Source organism: Pagrus pagrus (genome assembly GCF_965226575.1).
Source record: "Pagrus pagrus genome assembly, chromosome: 13".
NCBI lineage: Eukaryota > Metazoa > Chordata > Actinopteri > Spariformes > Sparidae > Pagrus > Pagrus pagrus.
In genome coordinates, this window is record NC_140197.1 from 18,862,437 (window position 1) to 18,890,340 (window position 27,904).

Genomic DNA, 27,904 nt, shown 5'->3' on the forward strand with positions numbered 1-27,904 from the left:
AAAAAAATCAGGTCACCCATTAATGAATCTAATGCATTGAATCTTACAGTGTAAGACTTAACGGCAATATATCAATCCAGATAATAATCCACAGACTTTCCTATCAACAGTTTTATAATTTCTACTGCATGAAATGGTTCATGTAGAAACAAACAAACTGTATCTTCAATGTATCTGCTTGGCTACGTACTATAAGGAGTAAGTCAATGTGAATTTTTGTTACGTGAACTGAACTTAGACTTTTCAGTATCTTAACAGTGATATCCTCTTAATCTGGTGTTTATTGAAATACTTTAAAATTATGGTAAAGGCATGGATAAACAGGTTAGATATTGTTCATGTGTAGCTAGAAATGGTTTTGGAAGCAAGAGACAAAACTGACCCTGAGTGCTGCCAGAGAAAACAACTCAATCAATGTATCAAACCATTACGTACTTGTAAAAAAAGCTTATAGAAGTCCAGGATTGAGTCTTTTGAGGAGTGATCGTAAAAAATAACTTGATTTTTTAAATGTAGGACTCAGTGCTTATTATACAAATTTCATAGTGTTCTTCTGATTTTACCACTGTACTATGGACATATTGTATATCCTTGTTGCAAATCACACTCATAAATCCTGTTGGACCTTGTCTGTATTGTGTATCACTCATTACTTACATACACCCAAAACAGACAAAGCCATGCAAAAAGGATGAAGACTATTTACCCTGAAGAGAAATTAAACCTTAAAGAACACGAGATCTGCCACTTGTTACACTTGTTAAACACACGTGATATCATGCCACTGATATTATTGTTCTTCCTCTTAGCAATAACACTTTTCTATATTTCTGGTTCATAAAGAAACTGAATTAATTCAGTCTTTTTTGTGCACAGTAACAAAAAAAAGGAATTGATAAGAGAGGTGATAAAACTCTAGGCTGAAAAAACAGAATAAAAAAACAAACATGGCCTGTTGCTACCCGTCCCTATTTATGGGCCATCTATGTGTCAACGTGTTTCATTTTCTTGCATCAGTAGGTGAGTTTGCTAACATGAGCAAATGTGAACAAAAACCTGCAGTTACCATTAATCCCGAATAAATAAGAACTGTTAATTATCATCAGAAAAACAGCTGAACATCGTTGCCCTGTATGAAAATTTTGAAGATGAACAGCATCAGGACTGTGACAATTTCTTTCTCTTCATTTACAAAATGAAGACCAAAAACAATGAAAATAAATGTCAGGGAGAACCTTGAGCAGCTTTTGGGTGCTTTAATGAAAACATTAATGACAAAGAAGCCAAACAACCAGTGGCATTTTCATTCAGAAGAGAACTTTATTGAACAGTATACAAAATCAAATAAAGATTGGTGACACTTTAAAACTTGAAGCTCAAAGTGTCTGGAACCGTCTCCCACAGGTGTTTAATTGATTCACATCATTTTCATTATCAAATTATTATAAATTTGACTGGAGTACAACGTACATATCAAAACAACCCTCAAAGAAAACAGGGAATCAACGGACAAAAATGGTTGAGACCAAATTTCAGAGGCCTCCCGTCTCTACGCAGCCGGTCCACAGGGCCTCTGCTGCTTCTCCCCACTGAGAAAAACTGAAACATCCACCAGAGAGACAAACAGCAAGACTGTGACATTGAACAGTAATGAGCTGAAACAGTAGGGCTGTCGTATCATCTATCATGTATCTGTTTAAATGCTCAGTTCGGATCATCAGTTTCACTAAAACATACCTGTGCACATGTCATGGACACAGAGGAGCTGCCTGGTCGGTTGGATCAGATCTTAGTGAATATAAAAGCAATTTTAACATTATTAAGAAAAGCGTATAATCAGGGCAAATTGTACACAATGTAGACATTTAAATAAAGTTTTACCAAATAAGTGACGTTTCTTCATCTGAGCTCCTGATCAGTTCATTGTAGAATTCCTTCACAGCCACAAGCTCATGTGTAACATCTTAGAAAAACACCACAAAAACTTTTGTTAACAACGACAGTACTATTGATTACACTATTTAAATCGAGACTTATTAAATTCAATTGAATATTTACAGTGTTTTTATTTTCATAATTTCTCATTACCTGGTATTGAGTCACCATCTGTATTGAATGACATCTCGATTGATTTCTGCATTGTTTCCTCCAGTTTCTTCAGGCTTTCATCCTAATTCAATATCAAAAACTTTATTACGCATCACTCACACTATCATAATACTGTATATGTTGTATTTGTAGCAGTGCCTGCAGTGTTTTTAGCAGCAAAAGCAGCTTTCAGAATGATGCAAATAACAAAAAAGATAAACCACAATTATGGCTAAAGAAAAAGATGTACAGCAGAGCATCTTTAACTATATCATTATTGTATGACGTATTATAAAATGTGACAAACCTTCAAGCCTCTCAGCTTACTCAGCATCTCATCTTTAGCCCGCTCAAACACATGTGAAGCTCGTACATGCTTTTCAATAATGTCTCTCATGTTTTGCAGCGTGCCCTTTCCGCTACATTTTGCTGCTTCTACAAGAAGACAGAAAATAGCTGTTAACGTCAATGATGATGTGAATGTGTATTATACTGTCCGATTGTATACTATGTCATGATCTTCTATCTTACCTTCATAGCATTTCTCCATGATTTCATCAATTTTTGTTTTCACACTGTTGTAGACTGTTTTCTTGCCTTCCTGGACACCTTTGTTGGTTTCTGTCTTCATTTTTTCTTCCTTAAGGAGGGAAAATAAAATGTAGATCAAGATATTTAAAATTCAAATCAGGGTTATACAAATATAGATTTTACCCAACAGGCAGTAAATTATTAAACTGATTTTGAGAACACAACCTGGCTTTAGCTGCATTTTTAACATTTACTGCATTGATAAAATTCTTCATGAACAGTGTATATAAACATGTTTACAGGTTACAGTATAACTATTTTTGCCTTAATTCTTCATTATTAGTCTTCAGTCTTCCAGTATTCAGTCACAAATTGATGTTTTGGTTGATTTGAGCAACCTTCTGCTGGACAACAGCTTGATAACGTACTGACAGATAGGATGGTATTATTCTCATGTTGTACCTCTGTCTTGAGAAATGTCAGTTGCAGTTCGACATCTCTGTACTTTCCTATCAGCCCCTCTGTGTCAAGGGAAAACGCATCGATGGTCCTGTAGAATGGTCCATGTTTTCCATCATTTCTGAAACATGTTAACAAGTTGAAATGTTTAAATTAAATAATTTGTATATATGTACGATTTTAGCACATTATCAATGCGTAACGTAGAATTTGTTAATTCTAGATATTTTTAATATATTGTAAAATGGGATTTAATGTTCTCATGAAGTAATTTCTTACGGGAAGGTCTTGTTGAATTCCTCATCAATGCTGTCAGTCAGACATGAAGCTAAGTCCTTATTGAGGTCTAATTCTATTTCTGCTTTTTCTGATTTGTAGGAGCCATTTTTCTTAACCGCACACTTCAATATCTTGTGAAAACCCCTTCCGTCATCCTAAAACAAAAGAGAAACATTTTAAAGACATATCAAATCACACAAGGTGCACAATCAGTTATTTTGATGTAATTACAATTCAAATACATACAGGGTTTAAGATGGACTTCAAGACACGTCCACTTTTTGTTTTTGATTTTTCAACCCCCTCACTGAGGCATTTTTCAAGATCCTTACAGGCCTCGTCCATGGTTCTATTGACTTTTTCAAGTTCACGCCTCATCTTGTCTTCAAGCTCCTTGCACACATCTGCTTTTTTGCCAGCCTGAAATGAAACAACACATCTGCTATGAAGTATAGATAATGACACTATACTGCTACCTAATCGGTTTCTGTTTTATTTTCAAGACAGTAATCAGTGTGTCTTTATTCTTGACTTTATTCTTTAGTCTTGTCTATGACCAACCATTATTGACTTAATTACCTCTCCAAAGCAATAAAAATTCAGAAAAATCCCTAATGGCTTAAATTTCTAAAGAGATGACATCACATGTCTTTCAGTGTTTCATTAATATTAAAACTTAGTTTCTCCACATGCATAGATTTGCGTAGAAGTCACTTGACTTTACCATGAGTTCAACTTCAGTTTACTTCATCTTACTTAATATTTCTATTTATTGGCAATATTAATTATTAAGGTAATTAAAGTCAGTCAATGGAATCATCTCACCTCTCTGCTGCGGGCCCCTTTAATCAGAGAGAGAATCCCATGAGCTCCAGACACATAGCGTTTTGTCTCGGAGTGACGGTCATTGAGATTTTGCAAGAACTCCTGAAGTTTGGGTATTTCTGTGAAAAAAGTTTTTTGTTTGCCTCTTACATATTTACATTAAAACTAAAATCTAAATGTATCATAAGTCGTTCCTGTTTGAATTAAGGAGGTTAAAGTAAACTAAAACAAAAAAAATATGTGTTTGAACTTTACATTATCTGTGATACACAGTGTTCATATATGGAGACTTCACCTACCATTTTCTGGTTCTGGATGATTTTTCTCCAGAAACTCTGTGGAGCTCACTGTGAACACTTTGAAATAGTCATCACGACTAAATTGTCTCTGAAAAGAAAGGTTTCCATTTTGAGGTAGGTTTGCAGTTGTAGGAAGAATTTGTCAAGACTTTCTGTCAGTCTATAAAACTCACCTTAACCTTGGGTAGGTCTCTGAACTCTTTGCTCACTTCTTCCTTGGCTCGATCACAGTCAGCAGCGGCTGACCTATAAGAAAAGGTTTGTATCAAGTGGCACTTCATACAATAATTGGAGTATACCTGAAAATTCCAACATGTTTTTGTCTCAAAATCATTATTTATCTCTAACTTTATGGTCCACATATGTTACCCTGATTACTTGCCTGTAGACAGTTTTTCATGTTCAGCTGACTTGCTGTGAACTGACTGAAAGACTGTCTAGATTTCACTACGATTTAATTGGAATCAATTAACTGGAAAGGTGTCAATGAAACAGTCTCTGTGCCATTTCCCAATAATAGCAAAAAATGCCATAATTACATAGTCATTTCCAGGAAATTCCCCATGAATTTATAAACATAAAGTACAAAGTCATTCCCTTAATTGAGAACTTAAACTTAATTTTCTGCTAATGCATAAAGCACAAGCAAATACATAAACAGTTCAATAGAGTGTCCAGCAACAATGATTTTTGTGGACTAAACTGCGTTGTAAGTCAGCTGTGCTTAGTGAGTGTGTTCATGTAAGTATTCTGGTTATATTTTGGAAACTATCTATACTTGTATGCAGAGTTGGGTGTAACGAATTACAAAGCAACACATTACGGTAATCACATTACATTTGTCTGTAATGAGTAGTGGATTGAATTACTGTTCCAAATTCATTAATCCCAAAGTAATCGTTACTATTTTTAACAAGGTTGTTAAAGCATTACATAGCTGCTTCTTCAACTGTCTACACAATGGGCCGATGTGCCCCTTTATTGTAAGTAAATAAGAAGTTTGGAGATAAGAGGACAAAAATGGCAGAGTGGGCAACGACTTTTGAGGGGTGAAGATTAGAGCCCGACCGATATATTGGCTGGCTGATATTATCGGCCGATATTAGGCATTTTCCAAACGGTATTGGCATTTATAATGCCCGATAAATTAATATTTAAAAAATAAAATAAAAACGGACGAAACACCCTTCAACCATGTTATGAGTGTTGGCGTTGCATAGTTTGTCCACCCGAGGACACTCTACAACGTCCCTGTTGGCAACACTCGTGTTTAGAACGCCACAAACCCTACAACCAGCTGATCCAGCCACAGTCGGGAGAGCGAACCAGTTATCCATGACTGAGATCATCGGTGTAGTGTGTTCATGGTAAGTTGGCAACTGTTACGAGAAATACATTGCTTGAAGAACAATTAAAAGAACATTCATTCAACATGAATTTCGTTAACAAATTAATTTGTTTTTTGTTTTTTTTATCTCTGATGCCAATTGCAATTATTATAATTATTATATGTACATTAACTTACTAACTCTACGCCACCATATGCATCAGTGTTTCATTTGGATGTTCATTTTAACCATGTACTGTATCTTAAATCATTTACTTTTTAAGATCCGTCTTGGTGCAGATGAAGTGAATCTGCTGACACTGGCCACCATTTCCCATGAGGCTACAGGTACGTTCCAGGATCTTCCAGGGCTCTTTCTCTGATGCTGCTCGATCGATGTCAGTCACAATCCACACGGTAGAACAACTTCCAATAACCTGAAGGGGCATAATCATAACTTCATTATGAATAGTTAATTATCAGTGCTATGTAATAACATGATGTAACTGTTTACAGATTACACAGTAACACACAAAAAACAGAAGTGCATTTGTATAAATTACCTTTTTCCACATTTCATCTCTGGTCTTGTTACGGTCACCAGTTCCAGGAAGATCCACAAGTGTGACATGCTGGAGAAGATCCTTTCTAGGCACCCTGACAGTCACACACTTCACTAGTGGCCAATACTTTTCTTTATTTCCGGCGAATCTGACAAATTTCTTAGATAGCTCTTCAGCCTGCAATAAATCAAATAAAATGAAAGCAACACAAGGTGATTATATTTATATGGGCACTCAAAGTGATCTACAAGTAGCATAAAAAAATAGAACAGGATAAGTGTCATGGCCACGGTCGTTCCCCAGTGTTTTCCGCAGAGTTTTCTTGTCCTTCCTTGTTTCTCCTTTGCTCCTGCTTGTGTCTCTCTGTGTCTGTGTCTGTGTCTGTGTCTGTGCTGGAGGCGTGGTCTGCCTCCCCGACTCAGCAGGCTTAAATTGTTCCCAATGAGGAGCGTAGAGCATACACATGCTGCATGCATACACAATGACTGAGGCAAAATGCTAAATGGAATTTGTCAAAGCGGTTATTTAAGGTTCATGAAACAAAAGACAGAGGTTAGACTTGTACTTTGCTTTGTCATCAATAGATTGTCACCAAAAAATACCAAGGAACACTGCTTTGTATAAGAAGCCTTTAATAAATGGGCTTAGCAAGTATGCATTTCAGGGATGACTAGTCCAGGTCTTCATTTTCATTGATAATTATCAAAGGGAAACTCCATATAAACAGATAGGGCAGGCAGGAGCTGAGCTGCAGCAGCAACACTGCCTGTGTGAACACACGCAAGTGAGCAAGAATGCTCTCTATGAAGTGATGTATCATTTTTGTTTTCTTTTACTTACTGAGTCACATGTCAAAGTCTTCTTCTCTGAAAGGAGAAACTCTGGAATTTCTTTGAAATTATTGTCATCCATGAGGTCTTCAAATGATTTGTTTTTCCATTCATCTCCATACAGTGCTGACAGCTTTTCAGCAAAGGCTTGATCATCGTCATCGTACTCTTCCTGAACTGTATTTTGCCCAAGAAAATGATGCACCTCTCTGCTCCACTCCTAAAAAAAGAAAATGACGTTTTATTTAGTTTAATTAAATGGTATGTAACATGTCCAACAGCAGTATTTGTAGCTTTATCATTGCTTTTCAACTACCTTCAAGTAAATCAAAATGTATTCAACTAATTTTACCTCTTTTGTGATAAACTCAATGTCCGCCTCAAACTTTTCGCTCTGCATGTCAGCCTCCACTTTAATCATCACTGAGGTACATGCACGGATGCTTCCTGAAGGCAGAAGGTTTTCCTCTCCAATGACAGCATTTATCAAAGAGCTCTTTCCAGCCCCAGTTTTACCAAAGACACCAACCATCTCCTTCTTGTCCTTGTCCTTGTCCAAATCCATGATTTTTTCATTGATTTTATCCCTGTTGTACAAGATTTTGAATATAAGTTAATTGATTCATTCAGAAAATATATACACACTGAAATAATGTGTCAAAATCAGGAAGGTGTCTGTCTATGAGCAGTCTACTCAAACATAACATAAATATTTCTATATTTACAATGGTACCTCTTGTATGTGAGATGGGTCACTCATAGAGATTAAATCAAACTGAATTATCACCAGGTTTTGCAGTTCTCTTCAGCTCTGTAGAGCTCTACCGCTATAAGAATGCTAACAAGGTTGCCTATCAATTTAAAAGGTGCATCAGTCAGTCTTGTGATTGCAGCTTGTTTCTGATACCCCTCAGTGGCCCAAATTTTTTTTTTATTGCAGATTTAAATGTAAGAGTCACCCAAGAGAGATGTCCAACTTAATGCCATTCATCAGTCATATATCCAGCTTATCTTACGTATGCATGAATTAACACATACATGTTAAATTAATCATAATAATAATGAAGTCAAGTGTGTGAAGAACTGTACCTGATGTTTAACTGATAGCACTATTGAAGCAGTACTGACAAGATATTAAAGAAGAGTTTTTGAAATAGCTTCAAGACAAATTAGACTTTGACTGTGTGTCTGATTAGACAGCGCAGTCGCCAGTATATTATGTTAGCAGTTAACATTTATGCAAACCAAAGTAACCAAATGTGACATATCACAATCACATTATCTGCTTATTAGACACCTGTCACAGCAGGAGGTGGAGGGAAAGGTAATGGCACTCTTACAAGCCAACAAGGCTGCCAAACGGGCAACCAGAGTTTTTCATTGCACTACTGGACATTTTTAAGGACACCTGGGTCCAAATGTATAAAACTCTGTATATTCAGGTGTAGAAATCTGTGTACACACAAAACAGAAAGCATGCATACGCAGTCTTTTCATCAGATTTACTGTTCCCAGATGTCTTTTCCTCATATTTCTCAATCATCCTGAATTTTTACGCACGTGCAAGAGCTGCAATAGCACGCCCCCAATTACCAACTAATTTAGTTTAGCGTTGAGGAGAAAAGTCAGAAGCAAAGAAGCAGTTGAGGAACAGGAAGAAGGGTTGGGCCGATGAACGATGCCATCATCCATCACCCATGGCTGACAGCCATCGACTACTAATCTCTGACCATCGCAACATCGTGATTTAAAAGCCTCCCCAACAGAGAGCACAATGAAGTGGCGTGTCCCCTCACAGTTGCCATATGTGGGAAGAGGAAATGAAAAGTAGTATGTTGCTGCTCAGTGCACTAACATTACTCGTCCATGTCCCGTTTTTTATTTTCTTATTAAACCAGCTCAGTTAGGAGAACCCAAGACACTCGGTTAGATTTGTGGTAGCAGTGTTTCTTTTCCCGCGGGCCCCTGTTTCTCTCAGTCATGCTGTTTTTATATACAGTTTTCTTAGCTTAGCTTCCTTGGCTAGTCGGCCAACCTTTTTTCATGAATATGAGGCTAAGTGGTGTGGGAGTGAGTGGTGTGGAGACAAGGATGCTTTTAAAGCTGGCACAGGGATGTATGTTGGTGCTAATGGGAGATAGGTTCCTCTGCAGGGTGAGACAGCCGGAGATTCATGTCAGAGAAACGGTGGGAAACAGCGGCGGCTACAGTGATGAGCTAATAAGAAACTGCTGCCTTATGACGACACTGAGGGGAAATGCTGCCTGATGGACGATGCTGATGTCATCGTCCATCAAGATGTTTCACTGTAAACATCGTCATATGCCAATTCGGCAGACATCGCCCAACCCTAACAGGAAGCGTAATTTTATGGAACGTGAACTTGAAGTAATGATTGATCAAACTGACAGACGAAAAAGAGTATTATTTGAAGGCTTAATTTTTGTCTTTAGCAATAAAATGAAGCAAGTGAAATGGCAGAAAGTGAACGCCACAAGTTCTGCGTATTTTGAATTCACATTTCTGCACAGTGAGAGTGTGCGAGCTACTTTAGGAGAGGGGATCCCTGCACTCTCTTCACTTAATGAGTGGTCATCATCATGGGCCAGAACATCAGTACGGTCCCTGAAAACTCGCTCTAGCCTAAATTGCGCATTGGCAATGTCCTCTAGCAACGCCAAAGTAGCTATTGTATCATGTGGCACAGCTATTACGCAGAGCTACAGCCCTTATATAGTGTTGTTTAAAGGACCTGATAATCATTCACACCTGAAGGATTCTTACTCCCCAATAATACAGGAAAATAATCTTTATTTACATATATAACACTCAGGTATTTATTTGCTTATTTACATAAAGTTTGCTATTTTTCACAGGAAGTCAGACCATCTCCATCTGTAAGCGCAGCAACTAAAACAGGTATTTTAAAACAAACCATGGTGCTTTCTAACACTAACCAAGGTTTTTTTTTTTGCCTAAACCTAAACAGAGTATTGTAGAATAATAAAATCAAAATAATTAATAATTAATCGAGTATAACGGCTGTGTGTGTGTTAAGTAATTGGTTAAAAATGTATGTTATGCCACATCATCTGAGTGAATAAGCACCAAATAATTGTAACGCAGAAACACCTGCGAGGGGGAGATGTTCAGGAAGGGAACATGCAGTCGAGGAAGTGCAGATAAAGTTCAAGGCCATATCCTGCAGAGCGCTTCTGCAAAACCGAATGAGTTTTTGGGTCGACGCCATCTTAGACCGTCTCAGAGGCCTTGCGGCAGGCTCAATGCAGCTTTAAACGCAGCAGAGTTCACTCAAGGATGAACACCTCATTAGCGAGCGTCAGCCACATCGCGCCAAAAGGGAGTGAGTGTCCGACCATGTCGCTCTAGCTTGAGTTCAAAGCAAGTCCCGGTAAGACGAGATAGTCATAATGGAAAACAGCTGTGTCAGCGAACAAAGAGTGGAACAAAGAAGAGTGATTGGATGAGTCATGCAGCTCACCGCCCCTAAGAGTAGATATAAGGAAAACGTTCAGTATACGACACCAGATCACTTTTTTACGGGCTTGTGTCTCGTTTGATCTCATGTTCTTATTGTCGGCAATAAAGCATTATCGCACTCAGCTTTGAGGACTCCTTTTTTGATTTCTATTGGTGAATTTTGAAACTCTGAAAAACCTTTTTGAACAAACAAAGTATAGGAAGTCGAGACACAACAGGCATAAGCACAGCGTTGTGAAAAAAGAGAAATAGAAAATTCAACCAAACAAACGGAGAGTTGCAACATAAGAAACCAGTTTTAACTTATCTGTGGTTTTGCAGAAGTGTACTTGGCTAACATTTATTCTGCCAATTAAGATGGATCTTAACCACATTGAATTCATTTGAATGAATAGCATATTATTTTTTTTTTGCTTGAGAATGTCGTCAGTCCTTAAAGTGTTTCACATCAAGTTCAGCATTGGTAACTTTAACACATGAATTTGTGCTGTATCATGTACAGTATGAGGCAAATGTGATTCTGGTTGTGCCCACAATACAAAACAAAGACAAACAAAGGACCAGCTGCTAAAACACAAGAAGAATATGTAATATTCAATACTTACTTCAGGAAGGTACTGAGCTTATCGTCCTTAGGTATTTTGTCAAGTACACCTCGCATGATGATTTTCACTTGAAACAGTATGTAACGTTCTGTCAGAGTAAAAGTAAATAACTATTAAGCAGGAACCACAAACCAAGCAGTAACGCAAAATGAGTCGTCTTGTATCAAATAGGAAGATAATGTAAAGTGTGAGATTAACTTAATCTGCCAAGTCAATTTAGAAGCCCCGTATTATCAGACTTATACTATGGTTACTTCTGACAGAATAAAAAGGTTGGCTGGGTTTAAAACATTATTCACTTAAAAGCCATGGTTAAGTTATTTACTTATTACTCTTGTTGCTATGGATACCTGCGGTAAAATATATAATAATGGCATATATAACATGTATGCTGTTGACTGTTTGAGGTGTTCTGATGAGATTTTAACGCCAGCCAGTTAGAAGGTATTTACTGTGGCCAAGACATAGACATTTGCTATACAGACATTTGCTAGTAAAAATGACATTACATAAAAGTTTAAACCCTATAGTAAGCTGTCATTGTTTCAAAAGTTATATAAATACCCAGACTTGATGATCGTGCTGTAGTGGCTCGTTGTCGTTTGCTAGTTAGTGCTTGGCAATTGCTGGACTCGTCTTGACGATTGCACTTTCTCTTTCCTTCTTTGGAAAAAAAAAGTGAAAAGAGTCAAAAACAAAGTCAAAGACAGGTTAATGTATATTCCTCTAAAAGTAATAAAACTTGGTCTCAATATAATTAATAAAAACAAATACTACTGCCTTGAAAACATCAACGAGTTCTACATGTAATTAATAAGATACTGTGTTTCTCACCTTTATTATCTGTGCCACTGGTGGATGGCAAAACCTGAGGACAAGCAAGAATGTTTGAAGAAATTATTTTCACACAGGATTTGTCCTTTAACAGGAGGAAATATGACAACTGTCATTGATAACTTATTAGAATGTATAACAATTGAAATATGTGAAGAAAAAAAACTAAAATGTAATAATCAGCTGTATATACAGAGCACCGGGCTCTAGTATTGAAGCATTCAAGGACTGGATAGGGGAAACGTTTTCAAAAACTAATCAAAAGTTGTTTTTATTTGTGGTGACTTCAATATTGATTTGCTCAATCCAAATAAGCACAAAATGACCGACGACTTTATCAATACAATGTACAGCATGAGTTTATATCCAAAAATCACCAGACCTAGTAGAATCACATCCCATTGTGCCACTTTAATCGATAACATATTTACCAATGATATTGAAAATATTACAATGAGCGGACTATTAATTAACGACATCAGTGACCACCTACCAGTGTTTACAGTTTATAACAGCAATTGCGAGAGAAATCAGCCAGAGGAAAAACTAAAATACAGACGTGTGAGGACAGAGGAAACTATGAGTATATTTAAGAATGATTTACTGGCACAAAATTGGGAAAAGGTATATAATGAAAGTGATATTGATAGTGCATATGAAACCTTTTTAAGAATATTCACATCATTATATGATAAAAATTGTCCAATAAAACGATACTACAGAAAACAAAAATACAAAGATCGACCATGGTTCACGAAGGGATTAGAAAATGCCTGTAAAAAGAAAAATACACTATATAGAGAATTCATAAAACAAAGGACTAAAGAAGCAGAAAAGAAATATAAAAACTATAAAAACAAGTTAACCAATATTATAAGGGTATGTAGGAAAGAATACTATAGTAAAATATTATATTATAACAAAAGCAATATTAAAGGAATATGGGACATATTAAATAGTATTATTAAAAATAGTGCTAAACAACAGAGCTACCCTCAATATTTTATTGATAATAACATTAAAAAGGACAATATGGATGATGTGGTCAACAGCTTTAATAATTTTTTTGTAAATGTTGGACCAAACCTGGCAAGTAAAATTCCAGATCCATTGTTATCTGAGGATTGGAATGATAACCTTATAGTGAGAAATCCCAGTTCAATGTTCCTTACAGCAGTGGAAGAAAAAGAAATAATAGATATTGTAAATAAATGTATATACAAAACATCTACTGATTCAAATGAAATTGATATGAAAGTTGTAAAAAATGTCATTGAGGGGATTTCTGAACCACTTACATACAGTACAGACCAAAAGTTTGGACACACCTTCTCATTCAAAGAGTTTTCTTTATTTTCATGACTATGAAAATTGTAGATTCACACTGAAGGCATCAAAACTATGAATTGACACATGTGGAATTATATACTTAACAAAAAAGTGTGATACAACTGAAAATATGTCTTATATTCTAGGTTCTTCAAAGTAGCCACCTTTTGCTTTGATTACTGCTTCGCACACTCTTGGCATTCTCTTGATGAGCTTCAAGAGGTAGTCACCTGAAATGGTCTTCCAACAGTCTTGAAGGAGTTCCCAGAGATGCTTAGCACTTGTTGGCCCTTTTGCCTTCACTCTGCGGTCCAGCTCACCCCAAACCATCTCGATTGGGTTCAGGTCCGGTGACTGTGGAGGCCAGGTCATCTGGCGCAGCACCCCATCACTCTCCTTCTTGGTCAAATAGCCCTTACATAGCCTGGAGGTGTGTTTGGGGTCATTGTCCTGTTGAAAAATAAATGATGGTCCAACTAAACGCAAACCGGATGGAATAGCATGCCGCTGCAAGATGCTGTGGTAGCCATGCTGGTTCAGTATGCCTTCAATTTTGAATAAATCCCCAACAGTGTCACCAGCAAAGCACCCCCACACCATCACACCTCCTCCTCCATGCTTCACGGTGGGAACCAGGCATGTAGAGTCCATCCGTTCACCTTTTCTGCGTCGCACAAGAAACGCAAGAAATCTCAAATTTGGACTCATCAGACCAAAGCACAGATTTCCACTGGTCTAATGTCCATTCCTTGTGTTCTTTAGCCCAAACAAGTCTCTTCTGCTTGTTGCCTGTCCTGAGCAGTGGTTTCCTAGCAGCTATTCTACCATGAAGGCCTGATTCACACAGTCTCCTCTTAACAGTTGTTCTAGAGATGTGTCTGCTGCTAGAACTCTGTGTGGCATTGACCTGGTCTCTAATCTGAGCTGCTGTTAACCTGCGATTTCTGAGGCTGGTGACTCGGATGAACTTGTCCTCCGCAGCAGAGGTGACTCTTGGTCTTCCTTTCCTGGGGCGGTCCTCATGTGAGCCAGTTTCTTTGTAGCGCTTGATGGTTTTTGCGACTGCACTTGGGGACACTTTCAAAGTTTAGTAAGTAATGATGGCCACTCGTTTTTCTTTACTTAGCTGCTTTTTTCTTGCCATAATACAAATTCTAACAGTCTATTCAGTAGGACTATCAGCTGTGTATCCACCTGACTTCTGCACAACACAACTGATGGTCCCAACCCCATTTATAAGGCAAGAAATCCCACTTATTAAACCTGACAGGGCACACCTGTGAAGTGAAAACCATTTCAGGTGACTACCTCTTGAAGCTCATCAAGAGAATGCAGAGTGTGTGCAAAGCAGTAATCAGAGCAAAAGGTGGCTACTTTGAAGAAACTAGAATATAAGGCGCATTTTCAGTTGTTTTACACTTTTTTGTTAAGTACATATTTCCACATGTGTTAATTCATCGTTTTGATGCCTTCAGTGTGAATCTACACTGTCAGTAGTCATGAAAAGAAAGGAAACTCATTGAATGAGAAGGTGTGTCCAAACTTTTGGTCTGTACTGTACATCTGTAACTTATCATTCCAAACTGGAAAATTTCCTAACAACATGAAAATAGCTAAAGTTGTGCCGCTGTATAAAACTGGGGATAAACACCACTTCACAAATTACAGGCCAGTTTCTTTACTTCCACAATTCTCAAAAATTCTAGAAAAACTATTCAATAACAGGTTAGACAAATTCATAAACAAACATAAATTACTTTCCGACAGTCAATACGGATTTTAGAGCAAACAGCTCAACATCACTGGCATTAACAGAATCAATTGAGGAGATCACAAACGCTATAGATCACAAACTGTATTCAGTTGGAGTATTCATAGATCTCAAAAAAGCTTTTGATACAATTAATCATAACATATTAATCAATAAACTTGAACGGTACGGGATCAGGGGGTTAGTATTGCACTGGGTGAGAAGTTATTTAAGTAACAGAAAACAATTTGTGAAGTTGGGGGAACATTCATCGTCATGCTTGGACATTGCTTGTGGCGTCCCACAGGGGTCAGTATTAGGTCCAAAACTATTTATACTTTACATAAATGACATATGCAAAGTTTCAAGAACATTAAAATTAGTGTTATTTGCAGATGACACTAGTATTTTTTGTCCTGGGGGGGATTTACATGAACTAATGGGGAGGATCACCACTGAAATGTGCAAACTGAAAATGTGGTTTGACAGAAACAAATTATCGTTAAACTTAAGTAAAACCAAATTCATGTTATTCGGCAATTGCAATAAGAATACACAAATACAGTTACAAGTAGATGGGGTGGACGTTGAAAGAGTATATGAAAACAAGTTTCTTGGGATAACAATTGATGATAAAATAAACTGGAGGTCTCATATAAAACATGTACAAAGCAAACTGTCAAGAAGCATTTCAGTTCTGAGCAAAGCAAAACACATTCTGGACCACAAATCACTCCACATTCTCTACTGTTCACTGATTTTACCATATTTACAATACTGTGCATAGGTTTGGGGCAATACTTATAAATGTACAATACGATCTCTATTCATACTGCAGAAAAGAGCCATAAGAATAATACCGGTTATAGAGACCACGCAAATTCACTATTCTTAAAATCAAAAACATTAAAATTCACTGACCTGGTTCATTTCCAAACAGCACAAATCATGTACAAAGCAATAAACAATCTACTTCCTGGAAATATTCAAAAACTGTTTTTTTGTACAGAGACGGGGGTTATAATCTGAGGGGTGAGTTCAATTTAAAACATCAGCGGGCACGGACAACATTAAAAAGTTTTTGTCTTTCAGTTTGTGGAGTGAGGCTGTGGAACAGACTGGGTGTGGGGCTAAGGCAATGTCCAAGCATGAGCCAGTTTAAAAAGCGGTACAAACACATGGTTTTCACGAGGTACAGTGAAGAAGAAGGGCTTTAACAATTGGGTGTTTTCATAAATGGTAAATGATTTATGTATTTGTTTATTTAATCTATTTATTTTCTATTTCTTTTCTTCTTTTTTTTAATGTAATATACATATATGTTGGGGAGAAAGATTGTAATTGAGTAGTGGAGAAGGGGTAGGATTAAATAAGCATATGCTTCATCCTACTCCTTTTCGGACATGTTGGGTTTACATTATTCTTTTTGTTTTGACTATTGTTATTGTTGTTTTGACTATTCTTATTGGATTTGTTTTTTTTTTTGTTTTGTTTTTTCAGTTTACTTTGTTGTGTTACTCGCACATGTTCGAAATAAACTAAACTAAACTAAACTAAAACTAAACAGGCTTCTACGGGCTTGAACAAATGTCTTTATAATTCACACAACAGTAATGGCATTTATGTAGCAGCAGATTTTTTGCTGCAGTTGTCGACACAGGACTGTCTACGTACTACGGTAAGCGTGTTGCGTCATTGCGTCATTTCCTGTTGTTGTGTTACTGACTGATAGCGTAACTGTGCTGCTCCGGCTCGTCCAAGCAGATTATTGTTGTATTCCTTTCTGCAGCGACCGAGATCCCGCTTGTGATCGGGCACTTGCTGGTCCACTAAGGCATTCAACAATACTCTGTGTTTATAGCTTGGTCGCCGGGCTTGCTGCTGTTTGTAGCTCTCTTAGCTCTGCTGGCTGATCTATCGTGTCCTAGCTTAGCCACTATCAGCTAGCGATGGCTTCTCTCTCTCCCTCTCGCTCTCCTCTTTTCTCTTGCTCAGTGTGCCAGATGTTCAGTTACACCTCTGCCTCCCTTAGTGATACTGGTACATGTATTAAGTGTAGTTTATTTGTAGTGTTGGAGGCGAGGCTCAGTGAGTTGGAGGCTCGGCTCCGCAGCATGGAAACTCCGACTGTAACTGCTGCAGTTAGCCACTTAGCTAGTGCGGACCGAGCAACTGTAGCTTCAGCTAGCCGTCCCTCGGCAACTCCCGAGCAGCCGGGACAGCAGGGCGGCTGGGTGACTGAACGAAGGAAGCATAATACCAAACCAAAGCCCACGTTACACCACCAGCCGCTTCACGTTTCAAACAAATTTTCCCCACTCAGCGACACACCCGCTGAGAAACAAACTCTGGTTATTGGCAGCTCCATAGTACGAAACGTGAAGTTAGCGGCACCAGCGACCATAGTGAAATGCATCCCAGGGGCCAGAGCGGGCGACATCGAATCAAATTTGAAACTGCTGGCTAAAGCTAAACGTAAATATAGTAAGATCATAATACATGTCGGCGGTAATGACTGCCGGCGACGCCAGTCGGAAGTCACTAAGATTAATGTTGAGTCGGTGTGTAACTACGCCAAAACAATGTCGGACTCCGTAGTTTTCTCTGGGCCCCTGCCAAACCTAACCAGTGATGACATGTTCAGCCGCATGTCATCATTCAACCGCTGGCTGTCGAGGTGGTGTCCAGCAAACGATGTGGGCTTTGTTGATAATTGGCGGACTTTCTGGGGAAAACCTGGTCTCATTAGGAGAGACGGCATCCATCCCACTTTGGACGGAGCGGCTCTCATCTCTAGAAATTTAACCCATTTCATTAGCCAACAACCAGCCTGACAACCCAGAGTTGAGACCAGGAGGCAGAGCTGCAGTCTTACACGCTTCTCTGAGCTTCCATTAGATCAGTTGCACACCCAAAACTTCATTGAGACTGTGTCTGCCCCCCGACCACCTAAATTAATTAAATTAATCAAATCAAAAGTCCACAGAAGAGGAGTTGTGCATGAAAATCTAATAAAAATTAACAGCAACTCTGCAATCTCAAAACAAGACAAGAGAATTAAATGCGGACTCCTAAATATCAGATCCCTGTCATCGAAAGCTGTACTAGTAAATGACTTAATTTCAGATTGTAATATTGATTTATTCTGTCTTACTGAAACTTGGCTGCATCCTGAAGAATATGTCAGCCTGAATGAATCCACTCCACCCAGTCACATTAATACTCACATTCCTCGAGGCTCCGGCCGAGGAGGTGGTGTTGCAGCTATTTATGACTTAAGTCTGTCAATCATTCCTAAACCTAAATTAAATTATAACTCATTTGAAAGCCTTGTTCTGAGTCTTTCACATCCAACGTGGAAAACTTTACAGCCAGTTCTATTTGTTGTAGTGTATCGAGCACCTGGTCCTTACTCAGAATTTTTATCTGAATTCTCTGAGTTTTTATCAAGTCTAGTCCTCAAATCAGATAAAGTAATTATTGTAGGTGATTTTAATATTCATGTGGATGTCGTTAATGATAGCCTTAGTACTGCATTTATCTCATTATTAGAATCTATTGGCTTCTCTCAGTGTGTACATAAACCAACTCACTGTTTTGACCACACCCTTGACCTTGTTCTAGCTTATGGTATCGAGATTGAAAATCTAACAGTTTCTCCACAGAATCCTCTTTTATCAGACCATCACTTAATAACTTTTGAAGTTCTATTACTGGACTACACACCATTAGGCAAAAACTCCTTCACTAGATGTCTATCTGATAGTGCTGTAGCTAAATTTAAGGAAATTATACCGCTGGCACTAAACTCAATGCCATGTCTCAATATAATAGAGGACTCCTCCACTAACCTCAGTTCCTCACAAATCGATCATCTTGTTGATAGCACTGCAGGCTCATTGCGAACAACACTGGACTCTATTGCCCCCCTGAAAAGGAAACCTATAAAGCACAGGAGGTTAGCACCCTGGTATAACTCGGATACCCGCAAATTGAAGCAAACATCACGGAAATTTGAAAGGAAATGGCGTTCCACCAACTTGGAAGAATCCCGCTTAGCCTGGAAAGATAGCCTTAAAACATATAGGAAGGCCCTCCGCAATGCCAGAGCAAGCTATTACTCGTCATTAATAGAGGAAAACAAAAACAACACCAGGTTTCTTTTCAGCACTGTAGCCAGGCTGACAGAAAGTCACAGCTCTACTGAACCATGTATTCCTACAACGCTCAGTGGTAATGACTTCATGAGCTTCTTCAATGATAAAATTTTAACTATTAGAGACAAAATCCATCATCGCTTGCCCTCAACTGGCACTATTGTATCTTTAAACACAGGAACCTCAGAAACAGTTCTAAATTCTGACTTATATTTAGACTGCTTCTCTCCCATTGACCTCCACCAACTAACTTCGATGGTTTCTTCATCTAGACCAACAACTTGTCTCCTAGACCCCATCCCAACTAGGCTGCTGAAAGAAACTTTACCTTTAATTAGCACATCTTTACTAGAAATGATCAACCTGTCTCTATTAACAGGATACGTACCACAATCCTTTAAACTAGCTGTAATTAGACCGCTCCTTAAAAAGCCTAATCTTGATCCAGAAACTTTAGCCAACTATAGACCTATATCCAACCTCCCTTTCCTCTCCAAGATCCTTGAGAAAGCAGTCGCCAACCAGCTATGTGACTTTCTTCATAAAAATAGTTTATATGAGGATTTTCAATCAGGTTTTAGAGCACATCATAGCACAGAGACGGCGCTGGTGAAAGTTACAAATGACCTCCTAATCGCTTCTGACAAAGGACTTGTCTCTGTCCTGGTCTTACTAGATCTTAGTGCTGCATTTGATACCATTGATCATCACATTCTACTACAGAGACTGGAACACTTAATTGGCATTAAAGGACCCGCATTAAACTGGTTTAAGTCCTATTTATCGGATCGATTTCAGTTTGTACATGTTAATGATGAGTCATCCCTGTATACCAAGGTTAGTCATGGTGTTCCTCAAGGCTCCGTGCTTGGACCCATACTATTCACCTTATATATGCTCCCTCTAGGAAATATAATTCGGAAACACTCCATAAACTTTCATTGTTATGCAGATGATACACAGTTATACCTATCAATAAAGCCAAATGAAACTAATCAGCTTACTAAACTCCATGCATGTCTCAAGGACATCAAGACCTGGATGACCTGCAATTTTCTGCTGTTAAACTCAGATAAAACCGAAGTTATAGTACTTGGTCCTAAACACCTTAGAGATGCATTATCTAATGATATAGCGAGTTTGGATGGCACTAACTTGGCCTCCAGCACCACCGTCAGGAATCTGGGAGTTATCTTTGATCAAGATATGTCCTTCAACTCCCACATAAAACAAATTTCAAGGTCTGCATTTTTTCATCTACGTAACATTGCAAAAATCAGGCCCATCCTGTCTCAAAAAGACGCAGAAAAGCTAGTCCATGCATTTGTTACTTCCAGACTGGACTATTGTAATTCTCTATTATCAGGCTGCCCTAACAAGTCTCTAAAGAGTCTCCAGCTGGTCCAGAATGCTGCAGCACGTGTACTGACAGGAACTAAGAAAAGAGATCATATTACTCCTGTACTGGCCTCTCTGCACTGGCTCCCTGTAAAATCAAGAATAGAGTTTAAAATCCTTCTCCTCACTTACAAAGCTGTTAATGGTCAGGCACCATCATATCTCCAGGAGCTCATATTACCCTATCACCCAACTAGAGCATTACGCTCCCAGAACGCAGGATTACTTGTAGTTCCTAAAGTCTCCAAAAGTAGAATGGGAGCCAGAGCCTTCAGTTATCAAGCTCCTCTTCTGTGGAACCATCTTCCTGTTTTGGTCCGGGAGGCGGACACCCTCTCTACCTTTAAGAGTAGACTTAAGACCTTCCTCTTCGATAGAGCTTATAGTTAGGGCTGGTCCAGGACAGGCCCAGGCCTGTCCTGGACCAGCTCTTAGTTATGCTGCTATAGGCCTAGTCCGGGGGACAATGACACACTGAGCTTCTCTCTCCTCCCCTCTCCTCTCCTCTCCATCTGTATACATTATGCCTGTATACATGCCCCATCTCTGCATGTCACTGACTTGCTTCTTCCCCGGAGTCCTTGTGCTTTCTAGTCCTACAGGCTCCCTTGGATCCTGGCCGCGCCCGGGTCGTGGATCGTGGATGCGCCCACTGCTATGGCCCTGCCTGATCGTGGATGCGCCCACTGCTATGGCCCTGCCTGATCGTGGATGCGCCTACTGCTATGGCCCTGCCTGATCGTGGATGCACCTACTGCCATGACCCTGCCTGACACCCACCACTACTGTCGCTAATATTAGTCACATCTCTGTTACATACGTTCCACTACTATTATCGTACTGCATTGCTACATACCATCCTTGCCATTGATCATTACTACTGTTATCACTAGTAATCACATTTCCATGTGCATTTCATCATTATTGCTGTAATACATCTTTGTGTACTTTCACTCCTGTCAACCATCGCTTATAATTGAATACATTGTGATCTCGTTGATCTGCTCTGTACATGCGACATCTATTGCACGTCTGTCCGTCCTGGGAGAGGGATCCCTCCTCTGTGGCTCTCCCTGAGGTTTCTTCCACATTTTTTCCCTGTTAAAAGGGCCTTTTTTGGGGCAAGTTTTTCCTCACTCGAATCGAGGGTCGAAGGACAGAGGGTGTCGTCTCTGTACAGATTGTAAAGCCCTCTGAGGCAAACTGTGATTTGTGAATTTGGGCTATACAAATAAAATTTGATTTGATTTGATTTGATGTTCTGATCCGATCTGGGATGAAACTGGCAAAGTTCTGGGAAGTACTGTAGAGTACTGAAAGGGGCTAACAAATGATCGCAGCAGGTTCCTTTATTCCTCAGAAAACAGTGCTGTGATCCAATGAGGCAATCCTTCAGTCAAAGATGACTTTTTCTATGGACAAGTCAGTGACTTAATTGCATATGTATGAAAAAAAGAGGCACGTTCACTGCTTACATGGCTGTGAAATTCAGTATCATCCTTACCTGAGCAGAACCAGCTGCTTCTTCATGCTCCTGTTGACCCGACACAAAAAAGTAACACTCTAATAACAAGGCCACATAAAACTTTGAGCAGACACTGAAAGTATAATCAGTATGACTATATTTAATTCCTTGATGTTGCCTAATTTTTATGAAACTGTATTCAACTTACTTGAGCAGAAGAATCCAGTGTTTCCTGATTTGTTTTGTTTTGTTCTTTCTAGTGACAAAAGATCAATAACAGTAAATAAATGTAGTAAATGCATCATTGTCAATGAGATATTATAATCATTTGTCTCTAGATGTCATCAAAACTTTTAACAGACTTTCATGCTCCTGTAAATTGTAAATGCACGTATCTACATGAATACATTCAGTATTTATGTAAGTGATCTTCACACATTACCTTTAACGACTTGAGTTTAGCCTTGAAACAATCCCTTGGTCCAGCTTTCGGGATCATCTCCCTGATTGTATCATCTTGAAGATAGCAAATATTTCCCTTGTGAATGTCCTCAACTGTAATTTAAAAACATCAGTTTAATCTTAGTCATACAGAAATAAGAATTATTTTAAAAATTGCTGCAGAAATATATTTCATACAGAGAAAAATAGGTTAATTTCACTATTTGAATGTTAACAATGTGCATGTCATTCCAATATTGTATAAAAATTGTGCCCAAGAAAAGACGCATGGTAATACTTTACCCTCAAATGTTGGTATGAGATCGCTGAGATCCCATTCAGTTAATTTGTTACGAACAAAATCATCCATGACAGCAACTGGAAGGGAGACAAATAATTATGTTTTAATAAATCATTCCCACTTTATTTTAATTTTTTTGAGACAGTTACTGTATGATCATCATGATTTTTCTACAGGAAAACAACAGACAAAAAAATAATTTCTCTCAAAGAAAAATCAAATATCCTGTAGTAGCAAGACAAACAATGCAAAAATGAAATTGCATTAAAAAACTGAAAATGAGGAAATCCTCAGGATTGAGTGAAGGCGTTCATCAGTAAGACGACTCCTGTGTGATGTTTTGTTTATCTTCATCAAAGAGAACTGATGTTCACACAGGTATGTGCTGCCAAACATAGAGAGCGTTTGAGCAGCTTGGGTGCGCAGCTGTAGCATTCTGTCGAGGATGAAAGTGGAAACTCTGCAGCGCCCACAGACTCATATTTTGCCTCATATTTAAGTGTGTCACACTGGAGCTCAATCAGCTCCATTTGGAGGTTTGATGGTGCGCTTTCCATGTCAGCTGCAAATGGATTACTGAGCAGTTCAAACCTGCTTTTTTGGGCTTCAAAATCGGCAAACTGTGTACTTGGGAAAACGGCGGTAGAGACCTGCTCTTTCATAGTTTGGCAGCACGGAAAATGGCTCAAGTTTTCTTGCAGCATCCCACAGGCGCACCTTGGTTTTAAAAGCCCTCACTCCGCACACAGCTTTGCCCTTTACATCCGCGAACATATACTCTGCCTCCCACCTGTTCTCAAAGTCCACCTTTCATTAAGCCATTTTTTTGGGGGAGAGGGGTAGTTGAAAGTTGACACAGGTGAGTAGCTCCATAGGGCTGTCAATGAACGAGTGAGGCACATTCCCGCGAGGCCGTGCCAACGCACTGGCAATGCACTGTGGGACTTGGAGTATTATGGTGGTGCGTGCAATATACCGGCGGGCCAGCTTTAATAGTCATTAGATATAATCATGCAGACCGAAGATAATTAATTCACGGGCCGGATGTGGCCCGCGGGCCTTGAGTTTGACACGTGAATTACAAGGTAAATGACAATTCAATCATCACAGCACAGGGTTGCATAATGAAAGGTAAATGTAAAAGATTGTAGGCCTATTTGTGGCATTAATTTGATTTCAGTTGGTAAGAGCTGATTTATGGAGAAAGCTGGTTGTCCAAAATTAGTGATATGTGATATTTTAAAGTTACCAATAACCATGCTCCCAGTTACTCTGTTACTGTCTTGTCTTTGGATATATTGGGAAGGAGGTTCTGGGCCTGGACTGTTGATACAATTGAAATTATTTGACGGGGGACGGGCCCACGGCAGCACCCACTGTTCGTTGAGAAGAGTAAGAACAATGTGTGCTTTCACGTCAGAGTCTCCAAAAGTCTCCAATAACGCCAGAAAAAGTCGCTTTTTTGAAAAAGAGTTGCTAGAGGGGTCTGAAAACTCGCAAAAAAGTCGTTAAATTGGCAACACTGAAAGTATAGGCGGGGGGAGAGCGCTGTGAGCCCACTACCCACCAAACATTAGACGTCTGATAGACGTCCAGATCATGTCTATATTGCGTCCGTCGGTCCAAGACCAATTCTGGACCACTACACGATGTGCAAACTAGGTCTGCTATTTGGACATCTAATCATGACCCCACTTGGACGTCAATATGCAGTTGAACATTTGAATGTCGGGCTAGGTCACTTATTTCGACGTCTAAGACAGGTGCAGGTAATTGACATGATGTAATTTATTTATTTACATTATTATTATTATTATTATTATTATCATAGTAGTAGTAGTAGTAGTAGTAGTATGGGCATGATGACATATTTTGTGATTACACATTATTTTTGAATAAAAGTAATATTTTTGTTTGTTTACATTTTTGTTTTTCTCTTTTAAAATAGTGTTATTCTGTTTATTACAACAATAAAGGTGTAGCCTTTGGGGAAGGGGGGGGGGGATGTTACAGTCAACGCCATTGTGATTGGCTGAGGCATTGCGTCATCAACGTACATCATAAGAGCCTCTCCCATTGGCCCAGGTGTTTCTCTACGGTGAAAGCAAATGGCCGCTCGGCTCTGTGCACCTTCGACCTCTACAACAACCCGAAAATCAGCGTCGTCCACTAAATTGCAGGTAAGTTCGGTCAGCACATAGACCCGTAAGTTAATTTTATGTTCATTTATGCATTTATAGCGTTTGCCGTTTTAGCTTTATGCCTCAAACCTGTTGTTGCTACAATTAGCATTACATCTGCTAACGTTAGCTTTTGAACACGACCAATTTTGTTTAACGTACAACGAAACCGGCGAAAAATAAATACATGGAGTGAAGCGCTGGAGCCGTGGGCCATTACATGACCGTTATCGGCAACAGGCCTCCAGTGTTAACGAGCAGGAGGGCCATTGTGTTGAGCTGGGGAGCGGCCGGGTGTTAGCAGCGGATGCTAACCGCTAATGCTAGTCGAAGTTGGCATCGAGCTACCTCACAACACAGCCATCTTTCTTGTTAGCGGTCGAGGCTTTATTTGTCGGTGACAGCCGGTTATGGGTCCGCGGCTCCAGCGCTTATTTCTTTTTCTTTGACGTGCTGCTGCTGAGATAGAGAGAGAGAGAGATTAGCACTTGCTAACACCCGGGACAGCTAATGGGGCTAGCAGCACAGACCAATATACAGGCGGGGGGAGGGGGCGCTTCAGACACAGCCACGTTAGTAATGTGTTTCTAAATCCTTTTTTCTTATCCTTTTGTCAGGTGGTGTTTGGTCCTCTTTTGAAAGTGAGTGAGGTGTCCTGCCCTTTGGAAGCCACCTAAACAAGGTACAGATTGTGACCTCATGCTCCTTTGCACACACCCAGTCAAATAAATTGTCAGACTAAACTGACTTGTACTGCATCTGTGTCTACAGATGGCTATGAAAATGAGACAATGGCGGAAAGGCCAAAGAGACATGGATGAACTTCTGCGTCATGACAGCGAAGATGAACATCAGAGCTAACCTTTTTTTTTTTTTTTTTTTACACGTTTGTATATACTGCCTGCTGTTGTATTGTCAACTGACGTCTGCAATTAAAAATTGGTGACAAAACAGTCAGGATTTGATTGTGATTTATTATAACGTGACTGTAGAAACGTGTCCAGAAGGTAGGAACCTGTTTTCCTGTACCAGCTAATTTTACTGTAGCGTCATTTGGTTATGCATAGGAACTAAACCAGCAAAAAAAAAAAAGAGTAATAGGAGTTATAATTTGACGTAGAAAAGACGTCCACAACGACCATATTTGGACTAGAAATAGCTCCTGCACGGCGGTACTGTGGACGTCATAAATGGACGTCAAGTATACGTTGAAAGAAAGACGTCGTCTGGAGTAACAGTCTGCACCTTGAGTTGACCAAAATTAGACGTGCAAAAATGACTTGGAAAAGACGTCGTTTGGACGTCTCTTTGCGCAGTGGGTATGAACTACGGGAGCCCATGGGGAGCTGTTAAAGAGAAAAACCGATTTTGTTTTTTAAAAATCTTCCTAAATCACAAACTCGAATTAATCGATAATGTCGATTTATCGCCCAGCCCTACATCTAAGTAACATATTCAGTTGTTAATGTAATGCATGGATGTAAGTGTACTTACATTAAGTCTGTTCCTCGTTCATGCACGAACACGACTCCTCCTGTGCTTGATGAACTCTGAGCTCTTCCTTTTATATCGTCTCCGCCCATCACCAAGTCTGTCCTCTCTGCCCATGAAGCAGGTTCAGCACGATCAATTCAAATGTGTGAATACAGAGAGAATACAGAGAGAGGGTTGTCTAATTATTGGTGCACTGGGGACTCCTGCTGGTTGTTTGGGGTGGTGTGAAATGAAAGTGTTTTCTATATTTTAAACCATTTTATATCCTTTTATTCAAAGCAGCTGTATAATTTGCATAAACAAGATTGTTTCATTTTAATGAAAACATTGTGTTGTGTTATAATCAGAAAGCAATACGAGCTGGCTGTCACCAAACAGAGCCTGGGAAGTTTGTTGATCAGAACTTTTCATCACAGCGAAGAATCAGTTAAGTTCTGTTTATCTGACTATGTGTCTGAAGACTGCTTCTAAGGTTAGGTTAAAAATGAATTTTGGGAGAAGTATCATTGTCTTGTATTCTGAATCTAAACCCTTCGCAGAGCCTACAGATTTTAAGAATAAGCTATGTAACGCCCGCCAATTTAATAATGTCCACAAACGTAATAAACCACACACGTAATAAAAATCTGCAGCATTTAATGTAATAAACCCGGAAATGTAACACGCGATTTCCCACAAATGTAATTACGTTTGCGGGGACTTGAAAATCTTTATTACAATAACTTCCCACAAATGTAATAATACAATGAATAATGGTCGTTGTGGTTGTTTGTTTGTTTGCCTATACACCTTATTATACTACTGACCATGGGTGCAAAATCCAGCTGCTGACTCTCCGCTCCGCTATCACGCAACGGATCCCCCCCCCACACTGATAAGTGTTGTGTTTACAAATGAGCAATACATCCAGATTTCTTCAGATTTTTATTGCAAATGGGAATTCAAATTTAAATGTCAGGCGATGTTTTCCTCACGGAAATTATTTTCTTTCAAGCTAGCTATCTCCCTCTGTCAACCACAATCTGTCTCCTCTGTCAATAAACTTTATTCAGCGCTGTCAATTAACAGGTGTTTGGGGGAAAACCCTCTGACCTAACGTTACTAAACCAATTTCAGCAGCTGGATTTTGCACCCACAGTCAGTAGTATTAGTAGGTGTATAGGCAAACAAACAACAACCACAACGACCATTATTCATTGTATTGTGGGAAGTTATTGTAGATTTTCACTTCCCTGCAAACGTAATAGT

The 27,904-nt window shown here is 39.0% G+C and overlaps 1 protein-coding gene and 1 long non-coding RNA gene across 6 annotated transcripts; one reads left to right on the forward strand and one right to left on the reverse strand.

Annotated features, from left to right (window-relative positions):
- Positions 1–1,241: 1,241 nt before the first annotated feature.
- Positions 1,242–27,759, reverse strand: LOC311268042 (nuclear GTPase SLIP-GC-like). 5 transcript variants are annotated; one of them, XM_084371380.1, is made up of 24 exons: positions 26,657–27,759; positions 22,985–23,059; positions 22,683–22,795; positions 22,449–22,496; positions 22,280–22,309; positions 12,142–12,175; positions 11,872–11,967; positions 11,308–11,395; positions 7,554–7,788; positions 7,212–7,421; positions 6,372–6,548; positions 6,085–6,245; positions 4,655–4,727; positions 4,482–4,569; positions 4,183–4,301; positions 3,604–3,777; positions 3,358–3,512; positions 3,082–3,199; positions 2,620–2,728; positions 2,396–2,523; positions 2,089–2,170; positions 1,882–1,963; positions 1,738–1,788; positions 1,242–1,599 (listed from the first exon to the last, which is right to left on the reverse strand). In XM_084371380.1, coding segments are annotated over exons 2-23 (2,388 nt in total). In that variant the 5' UTR covers positions 23,052–23,059; positions 26,657–27,759; the 3' UTR covers positions 1,242–1,599; positions 1,738–1,787. The 5 variants fall into 5 exon arrangements, with proteins under 5 accessions (XP_084227506.1, XP_084227504.1, XP_084227505.1 ...); XM_084371378.1 differs by having other exon boundaries at positions 11,872–11,970; XM_084371379.1 differs by lacking the exon at positions 26,657–27,759 and adding an exon at positions 25,511–25,713 and having other exon boundaries at positions 11,872–11,970.
- LOC311268043 lies at positions 25,069–26,115 on the forward strand. Its single transcript, XR_014623906.1, has 3 exons — positions 25,069–25,162; positions 25,780–25,844; positions 25,934–26,115. It is a non-coding gene; the product is annotated as an uncharacterized lncRNA (long non-coding RNA).
- Positions 27,760–27,904: the final 145 nt, after the last annotated feature.